The sequence below is a fragment of the Callorhinchus milii genome, unplaced genomic scaffold (genome assembly GCF_018977255.1).
Source record: "Callorhinchus milii isolate IMCB2004 unplaced genomic scaffold, IMCB_Cmil_1.0 Scaffold2, whole genome shotgun sequence".
Classification (NCBI taxonomy): Eukaryota; Metazoa; Chordata; class Chondrichthyes; order Chimaeriformes; family Callorhinchidae; genus Callorhinchus; species Callorhinchus milii.
In genome coordinates, this window is record NW_024704743.1 from 114,419,785 (window position 1) to 114,445,256 (window position 25,472).

The window sequence follows — 25,472 nt, forward strand, 5'->3', positions numbered from 1 at the left end:
AGCGATACACAGATATGAAGAGCATTTTTTTAAATAAAAGCAGTATTCACAACCAGACAAAATATATATTTGGAGCATCACGGTAGGTAATGAGAAAATAACATTAGAAACAATTTAGCAGCCATTGACTTGGACGTGCAATGTCAGAAAACATTAGCATTGTTTGCTTCAGTAACCTTGTTTCACCTCATCATGTATCTCAAACAAAGACGAACACATCAAATATGTACATTTTTAACTCAATTTATCTTTCTTGTTCCAAAGTCTTTCTTTTCTTTAGTTACAAAATAAAAGCAGAATGCACACTGATTTTGTATCAAAAACAGGAAAAAGAAGCAAAGTAAAGAAAAACCTTCAATTGTTATATGTACAAGATACAAATCGAGATGAGGATGCATTACCAGAACCCCGCTACTGCAGTAAAATCCAGTGTATGTACCCGAAATATGACATCTATTTAAATCCTCCAATAAACCCTCTAATGTGGCTAGTGTAGCACCACTGATCATTTGACACCAATGTAATTTGTACAACATGCACAGCAATAAGAGTGGAACGTATACACCAGGTTTTACAGCAAATGGTTACAGCAAACATATTGAAATAAATGCAAGAAATTCTTGATCAGAGGCACAACTATGAATGAAACAATCAAATTTATCCCCAGTTGTCTTTCTCCCCCTGTAAGCTGTGCAGTCTGTCCGCTACACTTTGAGTCTGTCATACTTTATATTGCATTCACTCCATCCAATTGTAAGTGTTGAAACAAAGCATTGTTTCTGTTCCTATGTAATTTCTTAATAACAGGCAGTGTCTGTACTTTATAAAAATATAAAACTTCTGTAGCTTTAATTCAATGTACAGAGGATATTAAATTTTCCCTTTGTCTTCAGTTAGTTGCATATTCAGTGTTGTCATGCCCTTCTGTTGAATCTTTGCATCAGATCATAAACCTTGGAGAAACAGAAAGCACAATAGTTTTTGCACTGAATTATATGTAGAATTATGATAAATGTAATGTTTTACTTTAATGTACAGTACATTGTTCTGACCCATAGGATGTACCGGGAGCAGCAGTTCTTCTTAACTCAACAACAACAACAAATTACATTTGCACAAAGCCTTTCCCATTGGAAGGAGGTCCAAATGCACCGAACAGCCAAGGATGTTCCCCCGAGCTGGAGGATTGGATTAGGAGGGGCGGAGGGAAGGGAGGTAGAAGGGTGACCAAAGGTGCAGTCAAAGAGGAAGGTCTTGAGATGATCTTTGAAGGAGGCAAGGGAGGGGCCAAGGCTAAGAGTCTGTGGGATGGAGTTCCACAGGGTGGGAGCAGAAAGGTTCAAGACCCGACCGCCGATTGTGGGGTGGCAAGGACAGAGTCTGCTGAGTGGAGGGAAGCGGACAGGCTGCTATGGGGTTATCAGGTCAAGACACTAGCAATCAGCAGGATTCGTACTTACACAAGAAATTTCTCAATGGATTTCTAATCTATTGCCTTAGCCACAACAACAACAACAACTTGGATTTATATAGGGCCCTCTACACCAGATGGCATCTGGAGGGTGCTATATAAATCCAAGTTGTTGTGGCCACTCGGCCACAATACTGATATTAACCTTCTGAGCAAAAGTGCTATTAGATATGGTGGTCCTAATTAGACAAGCAGTGGGAAGCTTGCCAAACAGTGCTCTCAAAGGTATGCTATACAGTGCTATTTAATTAAACACCAGCAGTACCCCAATGTACATTTTGGAGTTCCCCAACCCTTGACTCTTGCCATTCTGTGCCCAATACTAATAGCAACAACAACTTGTATTTATATAGTGCCCTTCATGCAGGGTAGCATCCCGGAATGTTTGTAATTAGATAGCCAGGGCAAAACTAATTAGGATAGATACTAAATAGATAACTAGGGTGTATCCCTCCAGGGAGAGAATATGCATTCAATTCCAGTAGCAGAGAAATTTCCATGTGTCGGTGGCCTACAATGTACGGAATTTTGAGTCTGGACAGGATACTGTTATGCATAATTTGTCCTGTTAAGCATGTATAAGACACCCGGCTGAACGAGAAGAAAATGTATAGGGCAAAATAATGATAGATATGGAATGAAACAGAGTTTGTCACCTCCTATTATGCTAATCGGTTTTTTGTTTAATGGTCTCTTCGATAAGTACTTTAAGGGCTGTGATACGGTTGCATTGTGGAATTTTGGGATGATCTTTTTCTGGAGGTTTCTATGAACCTAATTTGCCTTATTTCTTAATGAAATTCCAAAGTAAGCAATACTATTAGAACTCCAATCAAACTGTGGAATCTGTGCCTGAGAAGAAGATCACAAAGGAGCAGAGTTCCTTTGGGTTCACATGATGGACTTCCAGTTAACTCAAAGAGTCCCCATTTCTGCGATTCAATGTCTTAATTAAGACTTAATTAATGCTGCAAAATGGAACTCTACATTCCAGGACATTTCAAACCTATTTAGGTGTTGAATGATAAAGAGAGCGTAAATACAGAGAATCCATTCTGGTGATAGAATCCATAACCAGGACATAATCTTATAATTCAAGCTGGGCCAGTTAGGAGTGAAATCAGGCAGTGTTTTTTTTTAACACAAAAAGTTGTGGAAATCTGGAATTCTCTCCCTCAAAAGGCTGTGGATGCTGGACTAATTGGAATTTTCAATAATGAGATGGATAGATATTTGTTAGGTAATGGTATCAAGGATTATGGAGAAAAAATGTCTAATTGGAGTTGAAGTATAGATCAGCCATGATCTAATAGAATGGTTTAACAGGCTCGAGGGGCTGAATGGCCTACTCCTTTTCCTATGTTCCAGCGGTATATTGCTTTATTCTTGATTTTACTACCCAGTCCCAATAGGACATTTCTGAAGCACAGGCATTGGCATCCAGAACAACAACAACAACAACAAGATTCCATTTATAGAGCGCCTTTCACGTCAGGAGGACGTCCCAAGGCGCTGCACAGTTGGGTCATGACCCGAGCAGGGGGGAAATGGTCAGGGTGAGGGGAGGGAAGGGAGGGAGAGAGGAGGGGGAAATGGTCAGGGTGAGGGGAGGGAAGGGAGGGAGCGAGGAGGAGGAAGAGAGTCGAGAGGGGAGCTGAAGGCACGGTCAAAGAGAAAGGTTTTGAGACCAGCCTTGAAGGAGGAAAGGGAGGAAGCAAGGCGAAGGCACTGGGGGATGGAGTTCCAGAGCCTCGGGGCTGAGAGGCTGAAGGCCCGACCACCGATAGTAGGGCGGTTGGGGCGGGGGACGTGGAGCAGACCGGAGCCAGAGGAACGGAGGGTACGGGCAGGTAGGTAGGGGGATAGTAGGTTGGAGAGGTAGGAGGGAGCAAGGCCGTGAATGGCCTTGTAGGTGAGGATGAGGATCTTGAAATCAATCCTCTGGGCAAGAACAGGGCAAGAAGCCAATCTCTGCTCAACATAAAGGGAGTGGGACAAAACAGACCCACCACATAGGTACCTGAGGGGGTCTCCTCCAGTCAGCAATCCTAGCATAGTAGACCTCCAGCAGACCACTCCCTCACCAGGAAATTCAGGGAATTATTTCTCTGGTAGAAGAAACTGCAAACACCTTTTTTATGGGGTTTCTAGGCAGTAGTTTGGATTGAATGTTCTACTTCTAGAGGATATTTCAGTTTTAAGCAATGTATCTTCTAGCCCAAGCAGTAGGTGTTTTCTTCCATGCAGGTCATGAGTTCAAAGAAAAACAACAGCTTCTATCACAAATTGTAAGTTGCAGTGTTCATGTGGGTTAGACCCAGGACAACAAAACAAGATCATTGGTATTGCTAGGACTGTAGGGTCACTGATGAAGATATTCTACACATTAACTTGACAGCAACAACACTGCCAGCAGGTCCAGCACTATTTCACATCTCTCAGCTTTCCTTATCCAGAGGTTCACAGAGTGGTGCGTCACCTGGTCCCTGCACCATGAATCATGTAATCACAAGTGAAATCCATAGCTTACATATCTACTAGTGTACTTCAATTTTATAATTTTTTNCAGGTGGGAGGGAGTTGACTGAAGTACTTAAATATTTTTACAGTAGTAAACTCATAAGAAAACATCAGTTGTTTTGAATTGACCATTTGAGCCTTTTGCTTATATAAACCATAATTCCTGTGAGATACAGCACTCTCACACTATCAAAAGAATACCACGTCTGCTTGGGTCTATAAGATTTATTTCAACGTCTCATGATGAATTGACCTGACAGGGAATGATTCAGTTTTCCATATGCGGTTTCTTCACTGCTCAAGCAGGTAATCAGGCAATAAGTGCTTTTAATGTTGGTGCAAAGGGAAGCCTGTGAGTCTGGGTTAACAACCCAGATCTTGTCCTCCAGTAACTGCTGGCAACGTGAGTGAATTCCAGCCTGTTGTGGCTTCCCGCTGTAATCAATGGGAGCCAGAAATGATGGCAGGCAATGTGGAAGTGAACAGGGTTTAATCAGACCAAGATTACTTAGTCCTGTTTGCACTCACAGTCGCACACTATAGAGTTACTCTGCAAACAACTACAAGCACGATTGGTCTCTGCAAACTGTAAGATTCTAAAAGAAAATATTGGGAAAGACCGAAAATCAGCCTCTAATAATTTCCCATTGACGAACTGACGACTTGACTTGATACAGATTTGCATGTAGTTTGGTTTCCTGTAACTTAATCGTAAACCCTAGCAAAAAATACAAAACATGTTTAGTTAATTTTGTAGTTATCTGGGATATCAGAGAGCCTTGGTCAAGACTTAGGGCTGAGCCAGAAATGGTTCTCAAAAACCTTCAGCTCCAACAGCTGAGTGCATTTATCCACATTGGACCTGCTCTGATTTTCCTTTCTCTGTCTCCCATACTCCTATACCTAAGGTGACATGCCCCATACCTCAGGCTTGATGACTTGACTCCTCCATCCCACACCTTTTCTTTATTATTTAGATGAACGGAAGTTATTACAGATGATTCGGTACAGATAAGATGAGCTGAATGGCCTTCTTCTGTGCCATAAATTTCTATGGTTCTCTATGTATCTAATAGGGCACAATACACTCTATTTCCAAAGCCATACTAGATTGTATGAAACCCTCGCTGCTCAGGTATTACAGACAACCACGTTATTGCGCATCCCAGACTTGACTCAGGGAGCAAGTGAGAGGCAGGAGCTGAGTAATTTCGGGACAGAAACCAGGAACGTTTTCGTTACTAGAGGGTACTCACTGACTGGAACAGGTTGCCAGGTAAGGTGGTTGAGGCCACAGCATAGACTTTTTTAAAAAGTAGCTTGATGTAGTGATGGGAGACAACTACAACAACTTGCATTTATACAGCCCCTCACGCAGGCTAACGTCCCAGAGCGCTTGACAGTGGCAGAGCACAACGCCGAGCCTAGGAGAGGTGACTATCGACACGGTTGAAGAGGAAGGTTTTCAGGCATGACCTAAAGATGGGGAAGGAAGGAGCAAGGAGGAAGGAGGGAGGAAAAGTGTTCCAGAGTTTCGAGGCAAAGTAGCTGAAAGTGTGGCCATCAATGGTGGAACTGAGGGCACGAGGGACATGCAGGACAGAGCCAGTCGAGCAGAGGCAGCGGGTAATGGGTTGTGGAGTAAGCAGGTCGGAGAGGTAGAGAGGTACCAGGGCATGAAGGGATTTGAAATGAGTGTGAGGATCTTAAAATCAATCCATTCGACAATAGAGAGCCAGTGGAGCCTGGCTAGAACTGGGAGTATGGAGTTTAGTACGGGTGGTAGAGTTTGGGATCTTGTGGATGGTAGAGCTGGGGAGACCAGAGCAGGGGGCATTTAAAAAGTCAAGTCGGGAGATGACGAACGTGTGGATGAGTGTTTTGGCTGCTTCTGGGGTAAGGTAGGGTGGGACGGTAGAGTGGGTGTTCTGGAGGGATGAGATTGCATGGGCAGAAGGGCCTTCTTTATCCAAACCAATCTTTGTGATCTTGTGGTTTGTGCTTCTTCCCAAGTGTGGCAGGCAATCGAGGCTACATTGCAGTTTGGTTAATTTGTCTTAATGCAGGTTGTGGGCCCCAAGGGAGTTTTGGTCTCTAGTCAGAAGTGTTCAGCTTGAGACATGGGCTCCGACAATACCGAATGACTGTAGATATTGCAGTAATTGTAGCTGCTGAAAGATGGGACAATTAGGTGTGAAATTCAGTACTCGGAGAGGATGGTGAAACACAGCACATCGAAGAGTGACAAGGTATCTCTTACCTAACTGTTTCACTCACTTGGAAACATGATCCAGGTGTAAAATGTTCTAATGACAGAGTGACTATGCAGAAATACACGCTCATATATTGAGCAAGATCCCAATTATAATATTACACAATTTCTGCCTCTTACCATAATAGATAATAAAAATGTAATAATCCTCGTATTTGATCCAACGCCTTTAACATCAGGAACATCTCTCAAAGCACTTCACAGGATTTACTGTAAAGTGCAACGACTGTGTATTTGTAGGCAAATGTAAGATGTAAGATATTAAAGTGCAGATCACGCAAACATTAACCATTGAATGTTTGGTCCTTGCCCGAGTAACTAAAAACAGCTTCCGTTAAAACAAAAAAGGGAGCAGGTCCTCATTATAATGTTGTTATTCAGGTCTATAAATATCAGAACCCTGTTTGATTTTTTAACACCTGTAAGGTTGAAACATCTCAAAACCCTTCATATGTAACTATTACTAAGTTTAATGACTGCATTTGTAGAAAAAGATTCCCTCCCCCCCCATCCTCCAATATGCCAAGTACCAGGAAAATCATGTTAATTAAATTGTTGCTCTCAGTCGTCTTTTTATTAGATTAATTATAATAATACTTGAATTTGATAATAGTGTCTTTCATGTCACTGGGGCATCTCAAAGTACTTCCCAGAATTTTTACTGTAAAGTGAATGACCGTGTATTTTGTAGGTGAAAGCAGCAGCCAATTTGCACACCGCAATATCCCACAACCAGCCATAAAGTAAATTACCAATTTTATCTGTTGGCCTGAAACCAGGAAAATCTCCTGTCTCTTTTCAAGTATTGCCATGGGATCTTTAATGTCCACCTGAACAGACAGATGAAACCTTGGTTTAACATCTCTTCCAAAGGATGGCAGCTCCAACAATGCAGTATACCCCCAGGACTGCACTGGAGTGTCAACCAAGATCGAGTTTATAATCCCAATGTGTGGCTTGAACTTGCAACCTTTTAACTCAGAGGAGGAGTGCTACCAACTGAACCAGACTAACATACAAAAGGACATCACTGAAAAAACAATTTTTGAAAAAACAGAGATCTGAATTTACAATTTCAGTACAGCTCGAGTGTTAAAATTATCTGCAAAATATACATTTCCCATCTATCTTTAAAAATCTTGCAAATGCTGTATTAAAATTGGCATTCTGTACAGCGAATGTTCAATCTTTAACAATTTCTTGCCAATGTTACTTATTTAAGAAAGCTTTTATCAATTACGTGATATCCCTGGAGATAACAAAGAATTACTCAGCCAGCAAACTATTTGAGGTATCATATATCTGTTGTCCAGCTCAGAAGATATGGCTAAATTTGTATTTGCACACCACATCTTCTCATCTTAACTCTGTTGCAAACAGTATACATAACATGCCCTGGACAGCATGCCTACACACAAGCCAATATCAAGTTTCTTACCAATTAGTTTTAAACCAAATACTTCTTTCAAATGGTTCACAATATTCATGCAACATCAGTGAAACTATTAATTTTGCGTTCTGAAAGTCACCAGCACTTTCTCAGAGCAACAGAAGTTCTGTAACACTTGTGCTTGAAGAACCCAACTTTTTTTTTAAAAAAGACATAAAATAAGTTTGAAATACACATCTAATAGGGTTGCTCCAGAGGTTGGATTTCATCAGTTTCAGATGGGCCAGCTGAGTGCAACAGTGGCCTGGGATGGGGATGGGGGAAGGGTTACATTGACTACCCCTCGGGCATACCCCCTAGTGGATAAATAATGGAGGTGCTTGGATTCAACATTAATAATAATAATACTTGCATTTGATATAGCGCTTTTCACATCGGGAGGACGTCCCAAAGCGCTTCACGGAACACACTGTAAAGTGAATTGACTGTATATTTGTGGGCGAACGCGGCAGCCAATTGCGCACAGCAATGTCCCACAAACAGTCGTAGATTGAAAATGACCAATTTATTACTGTTTTGTTTTTTGGATTCCTTAGTTGAGGTGACCATCAGAGAACTGATTCTCAAAGTTCTGATACTGCAAATCTGATTTCAGCTATGAAATGCCTGTTTGATATTTCATTGTCCAAGAGATACTGGCCTTAAAAGGCATTCCTTTCTAATTCACCAGATTGATACCTGGGATGAACAGGGATTACTTTGATGGGATGACAGGCTGGATAAATTTGGGTTATCTTCCTTCCTGCTGGGAAGGTTAAGGAATGATTTGAATGAAAATTGTCCACTCACATATGTGAGGGATGCAAAGCAAGGGGGCGTGGTCTTCAAGTTAGAGTTAACTTAGAAGTGAAACCAGAAGACATTTCTTGACACAAAGAGTTGTGAGAATGTGGAATGCACTGTCTCAGAAGATGGTAGATACAGAATTGATTGGGATGTTAAACAGGGAGATAAGCAGCTAATTTGAAAGTAAGAATAATCAAGGAATGTAGAGAAAAGGATGGGGAGATGGGATTATACCTGCCATGATCTAATGGCAGTCCAAGTGAAGTCCTGTAGTTCAGTGGTTAGAGCACTCGCTTTGCAAGCGAGAGACCTGAGTTCAATTCCAGGCAGGGCGAAACCTTGGGCAAGTTTCCTTACTCCACACACCTAATAGTAATCCCTCCAAAAAACGAAACAGTAATAAATTCAATCTACGACTGTTTGTGGGACATTGCTGTGCGCAAAGTCCACCCACAAATATACAGTCAATTCACTTTACAGTATATTCTGTGAAGCTCTTTGAGACGTCTAGAAGATGTGAAAAGCGCTATATCAAATGCAAGGACTATTATTATTATTATTATTATTATTATTATTATTAAGTATAGTGGGCTGAATGGCCTACTCCTGTTTCTATGTCAATTAGAAACCTATCTTGTTTAAATCCTACGTAACAAATGGACCTTTTCAACTGCGCTTATGGACACCTCGGCCTTCCTCCCTTTCTGGGCATCCGACAGTGTCCTTATTAAGCTTTCCAAGGTAATACTCTACATGAAGCATGCTATATAAATGCAGGTTGTTATTGTTCCTGCAATGTAGTGGAGCACCATCCCACATGTTGCACAATGGAATACTGGGACAGTAATTCATACTGTGTTTCCTGCGCTGTTCCATCACTGATCTGAACCATACCTCTTTGAGGAGAGGCTCAGCGGAAGTAAAGCATTTTTGCAACGGAAAGAATGGAAACAAAAACAACTTGTATTTATATAGCGCCCTTCATGCGGGCCAGTGTCTCAGAGCGCTTAACAGTGACGGAGCCTGAAGCTGAACTGGAGGTAGGAGGTGACCATAAGCATGGTCGAAGAGGGCGGTCTTCAGTCATGATCTAACAAAGGGAGCAAGGCAAAAGGATTTGGGGAGAGAGTTCCAAATGTGGACAGGGAGGGATCCATGGGTGATTCATGCCCATATCCTAAAATAGCTTCAGAGTAGCTAACTATTTCAGCCTAAGGTGATGTCTGGCATCACCAGGCAAGGCCAGGAAAGGCGGGAGTACTTAATATCTCTTTCCATCGTCCACAATAGAAATTATTGCACGTACTGTACATGCCAGAGGCAGTAAGATGTCTTCAGCTGCAGTCGCTGACTGAATTTCAAAACACCTCAGGGTCTCATAGTGAAGAGGTGAATAGTCAAACTTGTGAATAGAGTGATTTACTCAATTCGATCTTTCACTTGGTGAAACAATCCTGGATATCCTGAGGCGACTGATCGAGACTAAACCAAACAAGAAGAAACTCTCACCAGCCTATTTCATTTCCTGTTAGATGTTACTCGTGATATCACCCTCACCAATCTAATCTTTGGAGATAATGGGGTCAGCCGGGTGTCTGTCACAAGTGGAAACCTATCACCATGCTTAAAAGTAGCAAAACCAGGCTAAGAGTTCCACGTAGTTGTGTGCCACCTACACATAGAAATATCCCAGATACATTATCACTGTGAAGCCAACTCTGCCTCCAGAGTGCTGAGCAACAGTTACTATAGGACAGGGCTCTCTCCCTGTCCCTGCAATCCCTTTTTACCAAAATCCACCTCACTGCTGGTCCTGGGCTGAAACCTTACAAATGGGCTGAAAGAAACCCTTCTGTTGCAAGCCCAGAACCACAAAGGAGAACTGTTTAGACATGCATCTTACATGCCACAAGCTTAACTTGGATTGGGAGTCTGCCACCATTGAAGGGAGACAAAAACGGCCAGAGTGCCCATCAACCCATCAACAACCCCTCCTGCAGTGGAGCTTTTAGGAATTCAGCAGTAATAAAAAAAAGCAATAATAAAGTCCACATCTGCTGCCCAGCAAGACCAGGCGGTGTGGAATATCCTTCCATTCCAGCAGACTGGATCATTATGACCTTCAATCTGTTCAACATCCCCTGCCAGCTCTTCCACTCTTTATGTAGATGGATCTCTACCATGGCCTGTTTGGTCAGACGCCAACTCCGCTTAATGTTCCCTCCAGACCCCAAGGATGCCCCCGATGGGTCTGTTTAGTACACTGGACTTCTACAGCACTGGCCCCAGCCTGGTGAGAAATGTGGTTTGTGATTATTGCTCCATTTTGTTCTAATCAATGATTGCCGTGGGTACAAACTGCACGCCTGTGCCCCCAACTTGGTTCAAAAGCTGCTCACTGCAGCACTGAACTTACTAGAATTAACGGCTTAACTTGACTTTTAAATCCCCTGAACCATCACTGAAATGCTGGGATCTACACAGCTGCAGGTTCACCAGGAATGAAGTTGCGCTTTGGCTTTTACACACTCTATCCTACCAGCTCACAGAGATCAATCGTTTGTCTTGGTCAACATCTTTACCTTCACTATCCGTGTCACTTGGCAGCATCCAAGGCTGTCGAGTAACCTGAAGCTGTTGAAAAGATTCATCCTGGGGTGTGGGGTGAAAGAGAAAAAAAATCATCAAAATATATTTTAGACCCATTAGCATTCACATCACTCACTGAGTTGCACATCAATATTCTAACAATTAAAGTTGCTGAACAGTGCAAAATAAATAAAAAGAATGTGTAGTGCCTTTGATAAGTTACAACTATCTGTGTTTATAACCTTGAAGTGTAAAGAGATTTTCACAGACAGATTGTACTGGCTATTTTGACTGCCGCCGATATACAGAGGATGGTTTTGTGTCTATGTGTAAAAAAAGACTGGTAAAATAAAAGGTGCACTTATAGAGCTACAGAGACGGGATAATCCTTGCATTCGATGTAGTGCTTTTCATGTTGGGAGGATGTCTCAAAGCTCTTCAAAGGATTTACTGTAAAGTGTAGTGACTGTGTATTTTGTAAGCGAATGTCTACAATTATTTTGCTTAAGTAGATTGATTCTTGAATCCTATTGATCCTATTCGCTGATAACTCACATGGTCTACTCTGAGACTTTAGTGCAGTGCTATTGGGAAGTACTCTGTTACTAGACGTTCTGTTCTTTGAATGAGATATTCAACTGAGGTCCTGTCTGGCTGTTCAGGTGAACTTTAAAAAGAAAGGAAATTCTTCCAGTGTCCTGGCCAACAATCCCCTAGATAAAAATTGGCCTTTCAGTTCATGGCTGTTTGTACGAATTGCTGTGTGCGAATTAGCAACTGCAGTTGCCTGCAAAATATTAAAATTCACAATAAATCCTGTGAAGGGCTTAGAGATGTCCTCCCAATGTGAAAGGCTCAACATCAAATGCAAGGATCCTTATTATATAAATGCTCCTTGGAAAAGTGTTACGAGCACCTCACCGTGAGATGAAGTACTTCAAAGAGTAAACATTGGCTTTGATCATATATCTATGCACGTTACAGCAGCCCATGGAAATTCAGCTCCAATGGATGCTCATGGACCATGAATAGGCTTTCCAGCAGAAGAATGAGTCTAAGAATTTTTCAGAAATCTTAATTTTAATCTGAAATTTTATGACAAAACGGTGCTACAGGGTAGGCTGAGAATTGAAGAGTAGGTGGACTTTTGGGCCTCGGTTCCCGAAGAGTTAAGGTTAATCGCCATGCTGCGTGTAATTAAAAACATACTCCAGTGGTGCTCAGACGTTGGCGAGAAGATAACACATCTGAATACGTTTCTCCACGCCAATCGATACACATGTTTCTGTTTTTACAGGGAAAAAAACCTGAAGCTGGTGCCACATGGAATGCCTTGTGAGAAGGTCACCCGTCTCTGCTGAGGTCAGAAACTCCAGCAACAGTTTAGAACTTACAGAAGTAAAACAACTGCCCATAGCAACAAAATGAATCACACTCCTAGTCTAAACAATATATTAGTTTAAGGGATTGGAGGCGCTTATGAAAACTCGGAGGGATCTAGTAATTACACTTCCTGTTTTCACCAGACTGTGAATGGAAAATTATTTTCCCACAGAAACCCATCAGATATAGTGCAGATCCTCTTAGATCTTCTACCTAATAAATGAATAGTTCTATTCACCAGCAAAAAGTCAGCCTGTGCTATTTATCAGCCTGATTTAAAATCAATGCAAACTTTTTCAGCCTTCAGGTTCAATGCTCGTTTCTTATTAAAACCTGTTCCTGACTTTAGGACGCAATCGATCTTGTAGCCACCACAGTGGAAGGATTTGGCAGGTCTTTGTAATCTTTCTGAGCAACCCTCTGAAGATTTGTTGCTTAAGTTTAAAGCTGTGGGACTAAATGAACATCTCTTGCACTGTATAAAGACTCTGAAGGATATACAACAGAATACAATTTGCATTTATATATTGCCTTTCAATTTAGGAGGACCTCTCAAAGCGCTTCATGGTTCTTTTCCCTCTTTGTTCTTCTACTCCCTCATTTTAAGAGCTCCGAGACTCTGCCCCGCATGAAGGGTACTATATAAATGCAAGTTGCCGTTGTTGTTATCAGTTGTCTTCATATGAATTTATAAATTCTCACCTCAGACAAATAGTTCCTTTGAGTCAGGTTCTCGATGTTTACTCCAGCGACTTGCCCAGGCTGGATGGACGAGTCACTTAGGGGTCTCCCGCCTTGATTGCTGGGTTTTACTGGCTTGTTCTTTGGATTAACAAAGGTTTCTTCTTTGCTCCCAGGGTTGTTGGAAGTTGGAGTTTGAAATAACGGACTGTTTGGGGTTGTGGGCCTGCTTCCTTGAAGGGCTGACGTTCGAGACCAGCTGTTGGGAGTTTCTGGTCTACTGCCTTGGTTGGTGGGGCTTGGTGGTAATTTGCTTCCTGGGCTCAGCAGTAGAGATTCTTTCCCAAGTAGACTCACTGGTGTCCGAGGCCTAGAATTTTGTCCCAGTAAGCTTCTGAGGTGAATCGATGGGTTCAATCTGCTTTGGCTGTTGGGACTCCTTTGCATCTCGTTCTCGACTGTAAGTGCGTTCATCACGTGGTCCTTCTCAAGTTCTGTAACAGAAGCATGTGCTGTAGCACTCAACACTAGCATCCAACAAGAATCACACTAGAATCAACAGGTTTGGATAGCTCAGTGGCTAGGTTGCAAGTTTCCTTACTCCACACGTCTCTGCTTACCTAGCAGTAAGTAGGAACCCGGTTGTTAGTTAATTGACGGATCACTTTTCCGGGTGTAATAATTCTTTTAAAAAACTATAAATTGCTCACTTCATCCAAGATTGTTTGTGGGACACTGCTATATGCAATTGGCTGCCATGGTTTGCCCACAAAATATACAGTCAATTCATGTTACAGTATATTCTGTAAAGTGCTTTGAGACGTCTCGAAGACATGATAAGGTGCTATATCAAATGCAAGTATCATTATTATTATTATGTGTGAGCCTGGATAGTGAGTGTGGGCAGGACACTCCACCAATTGAGAGAAGAAAACACAGCTCAGATGTAGTGAGGCCCAAAATTCAATCTCAAACTAACATATTCCTCAAACTATTTTGTCTTAAAATTTGGAATTGATGCAATTTTCCAGTTGTGGAAAATTCTTAAATTCAGTCTTCATTTCAAAGCCAGTTTTCCACATTTCTTAAGAAAAAGGCTTCTAAACTAGGGCTGAAATGAAGAATTTTCAACAATTCTGCACCTCCTTATTTTTATGGACAAAACTGGATTACAGGCTAAGACTTGGTGGAAATTCAGGGCTATGGGTGTCTCATGTGCTCTGATCACTAAAAATAGCGATTTGTGTGTTAAATCTTTATGAAGGGAGTTCCTGTTATAAAGGATAAGCAGAATACTGGTCACTTTTAGCTTTAGTATACCTTAGACCCTTTAACGAAATTGACACTGCTATAAAAGTGGGTTATTTCACCAAATGGAGTGGAGTGCAACAAGGATATAACAGGTGATTTCCATGGAGATCAGTAATTTTGCTTGAACAAGCGGTGCAAATTTATTATGGAATTTTCCCCATCGTATATTCACCCAGAAACGTATGGGCCACGGCGAGAAAAAACTCACCATTTGCCAAGGTCTATAAATTGACTCACTTTCAGAGAATCATGCCTGTTGTACTCAGTCCCACGAGGTTAAAGCAAACCTAACCTCTTAGCAGAGAGTGAGTGTAAATCTAAACCTTGTTCACGTCTGATTACTGACCCTCATCCCCGTGAAGGACACCATAGCAATGGGTGGGTAGCTATTGCACTTTCCACATCTGTTCCTTCAACAATTTTGTATAACAACTGGCTTAAAGGTGTACAGTCCTTCTGCTGAAGGGATTGGCAAGTCATTTTATTGGGTTTGAAGAAGATGTGCCCAGCAAGATGGCAAAGGCAGAGGGTGTTGTGTTTCAAGATGAATACAGACAGATATTGAAAGATAGAGGCTTGAAGGATTATAGGTACTGGGCAGGACAACGAGATGGAATAATCACCTTGCTCTGAGAGCTGGTGCAAACTCAATGTGTCTAATGGCCTCCTTCTGGGCTGTAAATTTTAATGAGATAAATGATGTGATCAGTGTCAGCCAAAAATGTTTGAGCCAACAAATAAATCATTTAGTAAAATTCTATGGGTCCAGGTTAATATGAATGAATTGTTCATTATTTTGAAGGATTCACACAGCAAAGGTATGCTGCCTCCATTGAAAATAGTATCACTCCTAAGTCAAAAGTTTGTGGGTTTACATTCCAGTGTGTTGCTGGGGTTGTCTGTCTTCTCAGGAGTGTCATCCTTCTGATGAGATATTAAACCGAGCACCCGCCTGCCTTTTCAGATGGATGTTAAAAATGCCATGGCACTATTTTAAAAGAAAAGGGTGTTCAAATTTGTACACACCAGTGTCCCACAAACAGCCATGAAGTGAGTGGCCAATTTTATGTCAGGGATTGTCAGCCAGAACAATGGGAGAAATTCCCTTCCCTTTTCGACTAGTGCCATGGGAACTTTAGCGTCCACCTGAACAGGCAGATTTCTATTGAATCCAGGGCAAACCAAGTAAAGACTGAACATTTTATTTTGGTTCCTATTTGTTTTGCTCGATTGATCACAAGCAGGCTCCAAATCCAGTCATTTAGCTGAAGGCTGCTTTTAGGAAAGAAATAGATGAAATGTCTCCATTTATAGCATGGCAAAAATAGGATCCCGATTGCACGCGATTCAAGCCTCTTAATAATTCAGACCAAATGAGGAATGCACTTTCATGTGTAACGGAAGTCTGGGAGTTCTTGCAAATTTTCCATCCTATGCATTTTTGAAAGGTGGCGCGGATCATTTCATCCTTGACTTGTGAGGAGTCAAGCTCTGCCAAACTACAGTGTATTATTTTCCTTCTAATTCAGGTGCTTTGGTTAACTTTTCTCCAACGAATATGGGGGATAGCACAGTCAGCACAAGTACCAGAGTACAGCAGCAATGGCTCTCAGCGTTCCTGCTGGTTATATATCACATTTTGTTACTGGTGATTTGTTTTGGGCAGACAGTTAGGTGCCTGATACACGGGAAACCCCATCACCACGCGTAAGTGTATCCAAATCTCCTCTCCCTCCCCTTCTATTTCCTTCTCCCTCATGTATGCATCATGTTTCTTCTGAAACACATCAATGCGTTTTGCTTCTACCACAGTTTCTGGCAATTAAGTTCTACATTCTCACCACCCTCTGAGTGAAAAAGTTCCTCCTAAATTCCCTTTTAGCTCTGCTAGCTGCTATCTTATATTTATGCCCCATCATGTTGGACTCACCTAAATGTGGAAACAACCCATTAAAGGCCACTCTATTATATCCTTTCATAATCTTAAACACCTCTATCAGATCCCCTCTCAATCATCTCAACTCTAGAGAGAAAAGCTCAATCTGTCCAATCATTCTTGATAGCTATATTCACCCATCTTTGGTAACATCCTTGTAAATCTCCACTGTACTCTCTCCAATACAACAATATTCACGTAGTATAGCCACCAGAATTGCACGTTGTACTTAGTGCTCCAAATATGGTCTCACCAAGGTTGTATATGAATTTAACATATCTTCCCCACTTTTGTACTCTATCCCTCTGATACAGACAAAGGCTCTATTTGCAACATATACTTAACACCATCATGGAAAGACCATCCCCATGAGGATTTGAAGGATTTGAAAAAAGAGAAGATCCATCATCAGCTTCTCAGGGCATCTAGTGATGAGCAATAAATTGTTCTAATGTGGTTGCAGTATGGCCATCAGGCATTGGAGTGTAAACCTAGACCAGGTGAGTTCAGAATCCCCGACGTGGGGCTTAAATCTACAACCTTCAAACTCAGAGGTGAGAGTACTACCAACAGAGCCAGGCTGACATAGACACCCTGGAACACTCTGACTTACCCAGGAGATGCTTCTCCACAGCTAACAGTTTCTTCAAGGCCAAGGATTCCTTTGGTTGCTTCTGGTTCAAAGAGTCTCCACTTCGAGCAGACAGTACAATGGACTCCCAGGCTGGCTGGAGCTGCAAGGACACAAACAGAGAAAACACAAACAACTGCAATTTAGCAACAGTGTCTGATTGAGGGCACTGTGTTAAACAAGAGTCAAAATGTTCACAGTTCCGAATGGAGGTGTAAAAAATCCGTAAAAGTACTGGAAAACTTCTAATTCTATTTGAACCCAGAAATTTTGTTCACAAGTGGCTACTGAGGTTGAAGCCAATATTTAAACGGGAATTGGAGAAACCTTTATTACGGAACAATATAAAGGGAAAGAACAAGGAACCGAGAGGAAGTAGTGTCAGAAGAGGAGCAAGCACCAAGTTTTGTCTCAAAGGTCATATATCCTCCTACTATTGCCTAATGAGGTGAAATTTGCGATGTTTCTAAATTTATCCCTTACCTTGTTTAAACAACATTATTAAGATATGTTTGAATTACCTACATTTCTTAACTTCCAAATAATGATAGCCTAAACCCCACTGAAAAGCCCTGAGCATATTCAGGCATACTGCCTAACTCAATTTGAGCTAGGGCAATATCTAGTGCCAGTTTTTCGTGCTTTCCAAAAGGTTAGTTTAAAACATGTCTTATATTTAGCAATGGGAAGTTTCCATTTTCTAATGGTGTTCACAAAGTCCTGTTAACCCCACCTCCAGCCTCCGCGTTTTTCTTCTTACAATGAATGTTTATTTTCTGTTATAGATGAGTCGACCATAGCAATGTCTGATACCAATAACTTCCTCCTCACTCCATCCATCTTACGAAAGATGTTGCACCAAACATGGCGATGAATCATTATCTGCCATGAAAATGATGGTACTCACACCAATCCTCTGGACGTCTAAGTAGAATTAAACACTTATACTGAAGAGAACTATGTACTTCTAAATACAATTATTGTCATTCTTTCACATGTTTCAGTTGTTGGTTAGTGCACTGTGTAACAAAAAATAGGGTTAACAGGGCTTTGTGAACACCCTGTACATTTAGATTTTACACTACAAAATGCAATTTCTCACTTTCTCCTTTTGGTTAAGTTGAGTTCTGCTTATAGTGGAATTCTGAACACTCTTCTTCAAGAACATAAGAATATAAGAATTTGCTGAAAGAAGACCAATGTCCATCTAGTTCGCCTTCCACTTGACAGTCACTCGTGGAGTCCTGTAGCTCAGTGGTTAGAGCACTCGCTCGCAAGCGAGACACCTGGGTTCAATTCCAGGCAGAGGGCGAAACTTTGGGCAAGTTTCCTTACTCCACACGCCTAATAATAATCACTCCAAAAAAAAACAAGAATAAATTGGTCATTTTCAATCCACGACTATTTGTGAGACACCTCTGTGCGCAATTGGCTGCCGTGTGTCGTCCACAAACATACGGTCAATTCATTTTACAGCATATTCTGTGAAGCGCTTTGAGACATCTAGAAGACGTGAAAAGCGCTATATCAAATGCAAGGATTATTATTATTATTATGTTGTGTCCCAAACTATATACTGTATCCTGAGATATTATTTTCTAGCAGAAATCGATCTAATTTGTTCTTGAAACAAATGACATTTTCAAGGGTTGAGTCTGCACAAAGCAGTCAGACTGAACATCTCACAGATTAATGAAAACTGCTGCCTCCAAGCACAACATGTCAGTGAACAAAACTGATTCCGATTTCAAGGTGGGCTTTCAAAAGTGTTCATTCCAGATCAGTTACAGGAAACAGTCAGGCTCGGGATTGTGATCTCCTGAAATACGCTGAAGCAAAGATTCTGACCTGAAAATGACTACTCACAGAGTTAAAAGGTTCTTATCGCATGTCTGTCTACTTGTAGCTGATTTTGAAATGACTGCTTTCTTCTTTATAGCAATCGGTAACATTTCTGATACAGGAACATTCCTAATAGACTGAAATGTTATGGCAGCCACGAGAGGCATTAATTACAAGAGGAAATCAGAACCAAGACACGTGAACTGCCATCAGGAAGCATTTCTTCACACCGAGGGCTGGGAATAGAATAATAATTCTTGCATTCGATAAAGTGCCTTATTACGTCATTAAGACGTCTCAAAGTGCTTCACAGAATATATTGCAAACTGGATCGACTGTATCTTGTGGGCGAAACACAAAGATATGAAATCCTCTGTACCTAAAAGTTAGAGAGACAGAATCAATCGAGATGTTTAAAACAGAGATGGACAGATACCTGGGTGGTAGATGTTTTAAGGGGCCTGGAAAAAGGGTGAGGCATTAAAAGATTGTGATTAAAAGATATGCTTAGATCTAATAAGTTGCAAAACATCCCTTTTTGCATTTCTTGTATTTATATTTCTTTACTTAGAGAGTAATGAACTGCTGTAACAGGTTGCCTGGAATGGTGGTTGAGGTCAGGACACTGGACTCATTTTAGAAACAGCCTGGAAGGATGGGAGGGTAGCTGTTCTGGAAAGATGAGATCAAATGGGCCAAAGGACCTTCTTCATCCAAATTAATCTTCTAATCTTGTAAATACTGTCATACATCACAGCAGCTTTCTCCACTGGCTGCACAGCACTTTTGCTGCAGGAGCCCTTTTTAGATTCCACTACCTGAAAACCTGCAGTGAATGTTTAATAATTTCTGCTAAATCCTTTTCCTTCTCTGCTAACGTGCACTGTTTTAATGTGCTTGCTGTTTCCTGTCCCAGTATTTATTACCCTGCATTTATCTCCATTAAAATCCATCTGCCACTCCTCAGGCATCTGGTTAATTGATCCATTTCTCTTTGAATGGTGCTTATTGTCTTTAAATCTGTATCCTGCACACGTATCGTCTTGTGTAACCTGAAGTACACTGCTCAAAGTTTACAACAGGGCTGCACTCTGCAGCGGAAGCAGTTTCAAGATTGCTCACCTGAACTCAGCAACTAATTAGTGTGACCAGCAAAGAACCGGAATAGACTCCACAGAACCTCTTTGTCAGCCTGGCTCAATTCGGTAATATTCTCACCTTTATGTTAGAAGGTTATAAATTCAACCCCATGTCAGGCCTGGAGATCATAGTGCAGGCTGACAGTTCAGTGCAGTCCTGGAAGAATGTTGCACTTTCAGATGAAGGAGACTTTAACTCATCTGTCAACTTTTCAGGTGGCTTTTAGATCCCAAAACACCAATTGCAAAGAGAAGAGAGATGTTTCCCTATACCCTGGCCAACAATCATTCAGGTTAATTAATAATTGGGCGTTTGTGGGACAATGTTGCTGCATTTACTCCCCAAAACAGACACTGTATTCCTCAGCGATTACTCATAACAGGATTTGAATGATACAAAAAGGCAAGTCCTTTTTCGTGTCATTCTCAAACACCGCGTCCTACACCTCAAACTAGTAAATGTGGTGGTAACACTGGTGAATCAGTGACCACAGGTTGGGTGGGTAACATAAAGGATATTAATAAAAGTAATTAATTGCCCTCCTGGTGTCTGTCCTGAAATTGATCTTTGTAACTCTAAACCTGTGTCCTCTTGTTCCACTGACTTGGTGAATCCTAAATTATTGTTCTGGGTTTACTTTTTCAGTCCCATTAAAAATTGTATACACTTATATAGGGTCCTCTGAGATGTCTCCTTTCAAGACTAAAGAGCCTTCGCTTGTCTAGTTGTTGCTCATGCCACATGTAAATAAGTAAAAGTATAATGCTTACTTAGAAAAAATTGTCAGGTTAGCGAACAGATAACCACTGGTGGAAATGAAAGTTGACAGATTTCTATGATAGATTGGCAAAATCCTCTCAACATTTCTGAACATAGTTATCAATTTCCTGTAAGGGTGATGTTTCCACTGAATGGTTTAAAGATTTTTTTTGCTGATTTTATCCAAAAATATCCATATAGATTTTTTTTTCCTCCCTGAGGCTCGTATACTACTTGCAATAAAACCTAACTCAATTCAAGGAAAACTTAAGACTCGTAATGGATTTCACAAGCAGGTTTATCGTGACAGATCATTCACCGCGATAGGCAGGACAAGTCGACTGTAATTCAATCTACTTACTGGGCCTGATACTTGAGAAGCAGTCTCAAATTCTTTGTCTCCTTCCATCGCTCTTTCCACCCCAGGCAATGGAGCTGTTCCAAAACAGAACAAAACTAATTTCTAGACGCTCACATCATCTTTAAGTAACAATTCATCTCAAACACTCAAGTCAAAAATGTGGGGTTAAATAAATACGAGTCAGGAATTTGCATCAGAAAACATTTCATTCCAATTTAAGTAAAGGTAAGCCTCAATGCACCAGTTTGAGCCGATACTTTATTTGTTTTGTTTTGACATTAAAGATTTATCATTACAGAATTTCCTACGCAAAGATATTTGAATTGCAAATTACAAGAAGGAATCAATTCCGATGTGGGATGATATGGAGGAAGTATCCAATACTAGGTAAAGAACTCTTCCGACAACTGATCCAATAGCAAGATTTCAGAGACGGTGTTTCTCTCCCATACCCGATTCCTTACCCATCCCCCCAGCCTCGCTGGCTCCCCATCCTTCAAAGGATCAAATTCAAGATTCTCATCTTCGCTTTTAAATTCTTCCATGGCCTCGCTCCACCCTACCTCTGTGAACCTCCTATAACCCTACTGTCCCAGCCGCACCCTGCACTCAGCAAACACCAGCCTGCTTCACATCCCCTGCCAGGTCCCTCCCAACCTCAATGGACAAATATTCAGTCACTCTGTTCCCACTCTTTAGAACTCCACCCTGGAGTCTCAGCCTTCAAAACCCACCTTTAGACCTATCTGTTTGCCTGCGCTTTCAGTCACTTTTGAGGGTTGGTGTGGAGGATGAGGGCATGGTTCACTCACAAAGCTGTTGTTAATGAAATACAGGTTTGTATCGCTTTTCAGTTATGTGTTATTGTTGGGGATAAGTCACATACTGCATTTTCAGCTCGGTGAGTGAGGAACTAGAGGGTTGATAAGGCACTAAATACAGATGTTCTGATAACTTCCTAATGGGTGATATGTTGTGGTTGTAGGTGTATATAGGACCAATGGTGCCAAAGTAAGATAAAGCAAATGTATAAATACAAAGATTATAATCTCCTACTGCTCCATCTCTAATATCCCTCAATTAATTTCTTTACCAGCTATCTAATATAGCGAGATTGTAACGTAGAATGGTCTTGAGGCATTGAACAGTCAGTCGCAAGATGCTCTCCTACAGGGAGAGAGAAAACTCAGAGACGTACAAACACACCACACGCCCTCTGGGTTAATCTCATTCACTTCATGAGATCAGAGTGCGTGTGGGTTAGAGAGACATAAGCAGAACCTGGGAAGCTCGTATGACAATAAATATATGAACATTTATAAAGGAAGTCATAGTTTAGAAATAAAAATATTATACATTATGACATTGATCTACAGCCTACCATTATGAGTGTTTACAACAGAATATCCTAATCATTTAATAATCCCCAATATTTTGCAGGCTTGAGGGTGCTTTGAGACATTTCACCGACGTGATAAGGAGCTAAATTAGGGATTATTATTGTTATAATAATGCAAACCTTATGGAACTGTGTCACTGCCGCTGGCTGTATATCAGTCTAATCTTTGGTGCTTTTCTAATCCAACAAAAACAAAATTAAACAATAAAACACTGCTATAGAATTTCTAGACTATATTGAGTTAGACTGAAAGATTTAACATTCTCACGTGAATCCTGATGAACCTATGTCTGAACTGTCTGGATCCCAGTTAGACTTCTATCCTTCTGCTGGAAGTACTCGGGAATATCTCACAGTAAATCTATTCTTTAAATACTCTCTATCTGTCTTAAATTCTGCCCCAAAAGTTACCTCTTCAATCATGTCTAAGGTCACCTCCCTTTCCTCCCTCCCCTTCTCTCCTCTCTCTTATGCCGTCATTATGAAGCGCTCTGAGACGTTATCCTACAACAGGGATGCGATATAAATACAAGTTCTTGCTTCTGGCTCAGAATTGTTTGGATCATTTTGACCTTTGTACAGTCATCTACTCTACATACATCTTGCTCCTGTAGCAGGAGCCTGTATGAGGTTAGTTGCAGACTGACAGACGGGACACCAGATAAGATGTTCATTACGCAACCTTGGTAGGTTCACACCTTATGATTTAAACCAGACAGTCACAAGTTTCTCAGGTCTTACTGGGTCATGTTGGGCTGCGGCACACCTTATTGCAGGTTGAAACTGAACGACAGAGGCAATCCTTAATACCAGCTTAGTGGCAGGGAACCAGGAATACATTTTAGTGATCCCCAGAGGCACTGTTTGAGTACTGTTTCACAGGGAACCACTCGAGTTAAGCCAGCATCCTATTTTTAACCTGCAGAAAAGCACAGTTCTCTGTGATTGGGAGCACAGATATCTATAGGCCTAACCATTCTGTTAAAGTGACTGGGGTGCATGAAAGCTTCTTCTGAAAAATCAGAGCACACTTGCACATTTGCAGTTCGATAGATACATGGAAGTCTGTGCATGGTTTCAGAGCAAGTCAGACCAACCAGTTGTGCACAAACAGTACAATCAGCTGATACAACTAACTAATAAAACTAGTAATAATCCTAATCATCAGAACTAGGCTGCTTCCTGACAACAACAACAACAACAACAACAGAACTACATTTGTGTAGCGCCTTTCATGTCGGACGGATGTCCCAAAGTGCTGGACAATCAGCGTTTCGGACCGAGCAGGGGATCAGAATCGGGGAGGATGGAGGCTGGGGGGAAAGGAGGGTGACCAAAAGCACGGTTGAAGAGGAGGGTCTTGAGATGCGTTTTAAAGGAGGCAAGGGAGGGGTCGAGGCAGAGGGACTGCGGAATGGAGTTCCAGAGGGTGGGGGCAGAGTAGCAAAAGGCCCGCCAGCCAATAGTGAGGGGGGCGAGACGGGGGATGTGAAGCAGGCCGGAGCCCGCTGAGCGGAGGGAGCGGGCAGGTTGGTAGGGGGTTAGGAGACCGCAGAGGTAGTGGGGAGCAATGCCATGGAGAGCTTTGAAGGTGAGGACCAAGATCTTGATGAGCGGTTGGGGAGGCCTACAAGCAGGGAGTTGGAGTACTGCTGACAGTACTGGCTTGGCATCAAGCTGGGGGGTGGGAGCCAAGAGATGTAGGGAGGGGAAAGAATGATCAAAAGCGTGGTCAAAGAGCTAGGTCTTGAGAGGGATCTTGAACGAGACGAGGGAAGGAGTGAATAAAATAACGGAAGCCCTACAAATGCACCTTTCACTTTACTGCAAGCCATTTTTTTATGCATAGAGGTTTTTACTCACTCTCTCCAAGTGGTCCAGGCACTGTTTGTTCGGGGGAATGTGACACCAGTGCTCCATCATCTGATTCTTCCATCAGATTGTCTCCCTGGAGTCTAGACCAAGAGGGGTAAGAGAACGCATTGTTATTTCAGGGTAACTTCTGCTGACCTTTGGCAAATCATGTGATTCAGGGTTTTAAAGAATTTTCATAACATGAAACATCATCTACATTGTTGAAACTTTCATGGTGGCAAGTGCAACAACAATAACAAAATTACATTTGTATAGCGCCTTTCACGTCGGGAGGACGTCCCAAAGCGCTGAGTAGTCAGTGTGACTCAAACCAACTAGGTTACCAGAGCAGATCTTGCAGAGTCAATTTCAAGACGTGATTATTAATTTGAAATTGAGCAGTGAAATAGAACTATAGAAATCTACAGCACAGAAGAAGGTCATTCAGCGCATCGTGTCAGTGCCGGCTTCCTCAAGAGCAATCCTTTCAGTCCCATTTTACCTGACCTCTTCCCCATACCCCTGTAGTTCAGATATCTATCTATGCATTTTAGATATCTATCTATTTCTTTTGGAAAGCAAATATGGATTCTGCCTCAACCACAACTCCCGGCAGGGTATTCCATATCTTAACCACTCTGTGTTTGAAAATAAATTCTCCTAACTTCCCCATTTTCTTGTTTACTAACTATCTTAAACTGACTCCACCGAGCAGTTGAAATAATTTCTCCTGTTGAACATATCAAAACTCCTTACAATTTTAAAGATGTCGATCAGGTCACTGCTCAACCTTCTTTGTTCCAAAGGAAAAAGTCCCATTTTCTCCAGTCTCTGCTCACAGTACAAACCACTCAGCCCTAGTGTCATCCGAGTAAATGAACGCAAACTTTACTGAATTGTTTTTATAACATTAAAATGTTCAATTTGATGGTACCTAACAGGTTAGACAACAGCTTGGCAAAGAGACACAAGGGGGTGTCTAATCTTTGCCTGCAATAGGAATGTGTACACATCAGAACTGAACAGTTGCCTTCATCCCCTGGGAAGTCATTAAAGTTTACGATACTGCGCTCGCATCACCTCAGTG

General features: G+C 41.6%; 1 protein-coding gene across 1 annotated transcript in view; it reads right to left on the bottom strand.

Moving 5' to 3' along the window:
* Positions 1–236: 236 nt before the first annotated feature.
* cunh8orf34 (chromosome unknown C8orf34 homolog) overlaps positions 237–25,472 on the bottom strand; it is a 157,063-nt gene continuing 131,827 nt past the window's right edge. The window contains 6 exon segments of the mRNA XM_042332422.1: positions 237–953; positions 11,082–11,151; positions 13,174–13,646; positions 17,013–17,133; positions 21,133–21,206; positions 24,395–24,486. Coding sequence (XP_042188356.1) covers positions 946–953; positions 11,082–11,151; positions 13,174–13,646; positions 17,013–17,133; positions 21,133–21,206; positions 24,395–24,486 — 838 coding nt within the window. The 3' untranslated portion in view covers positions 237–945.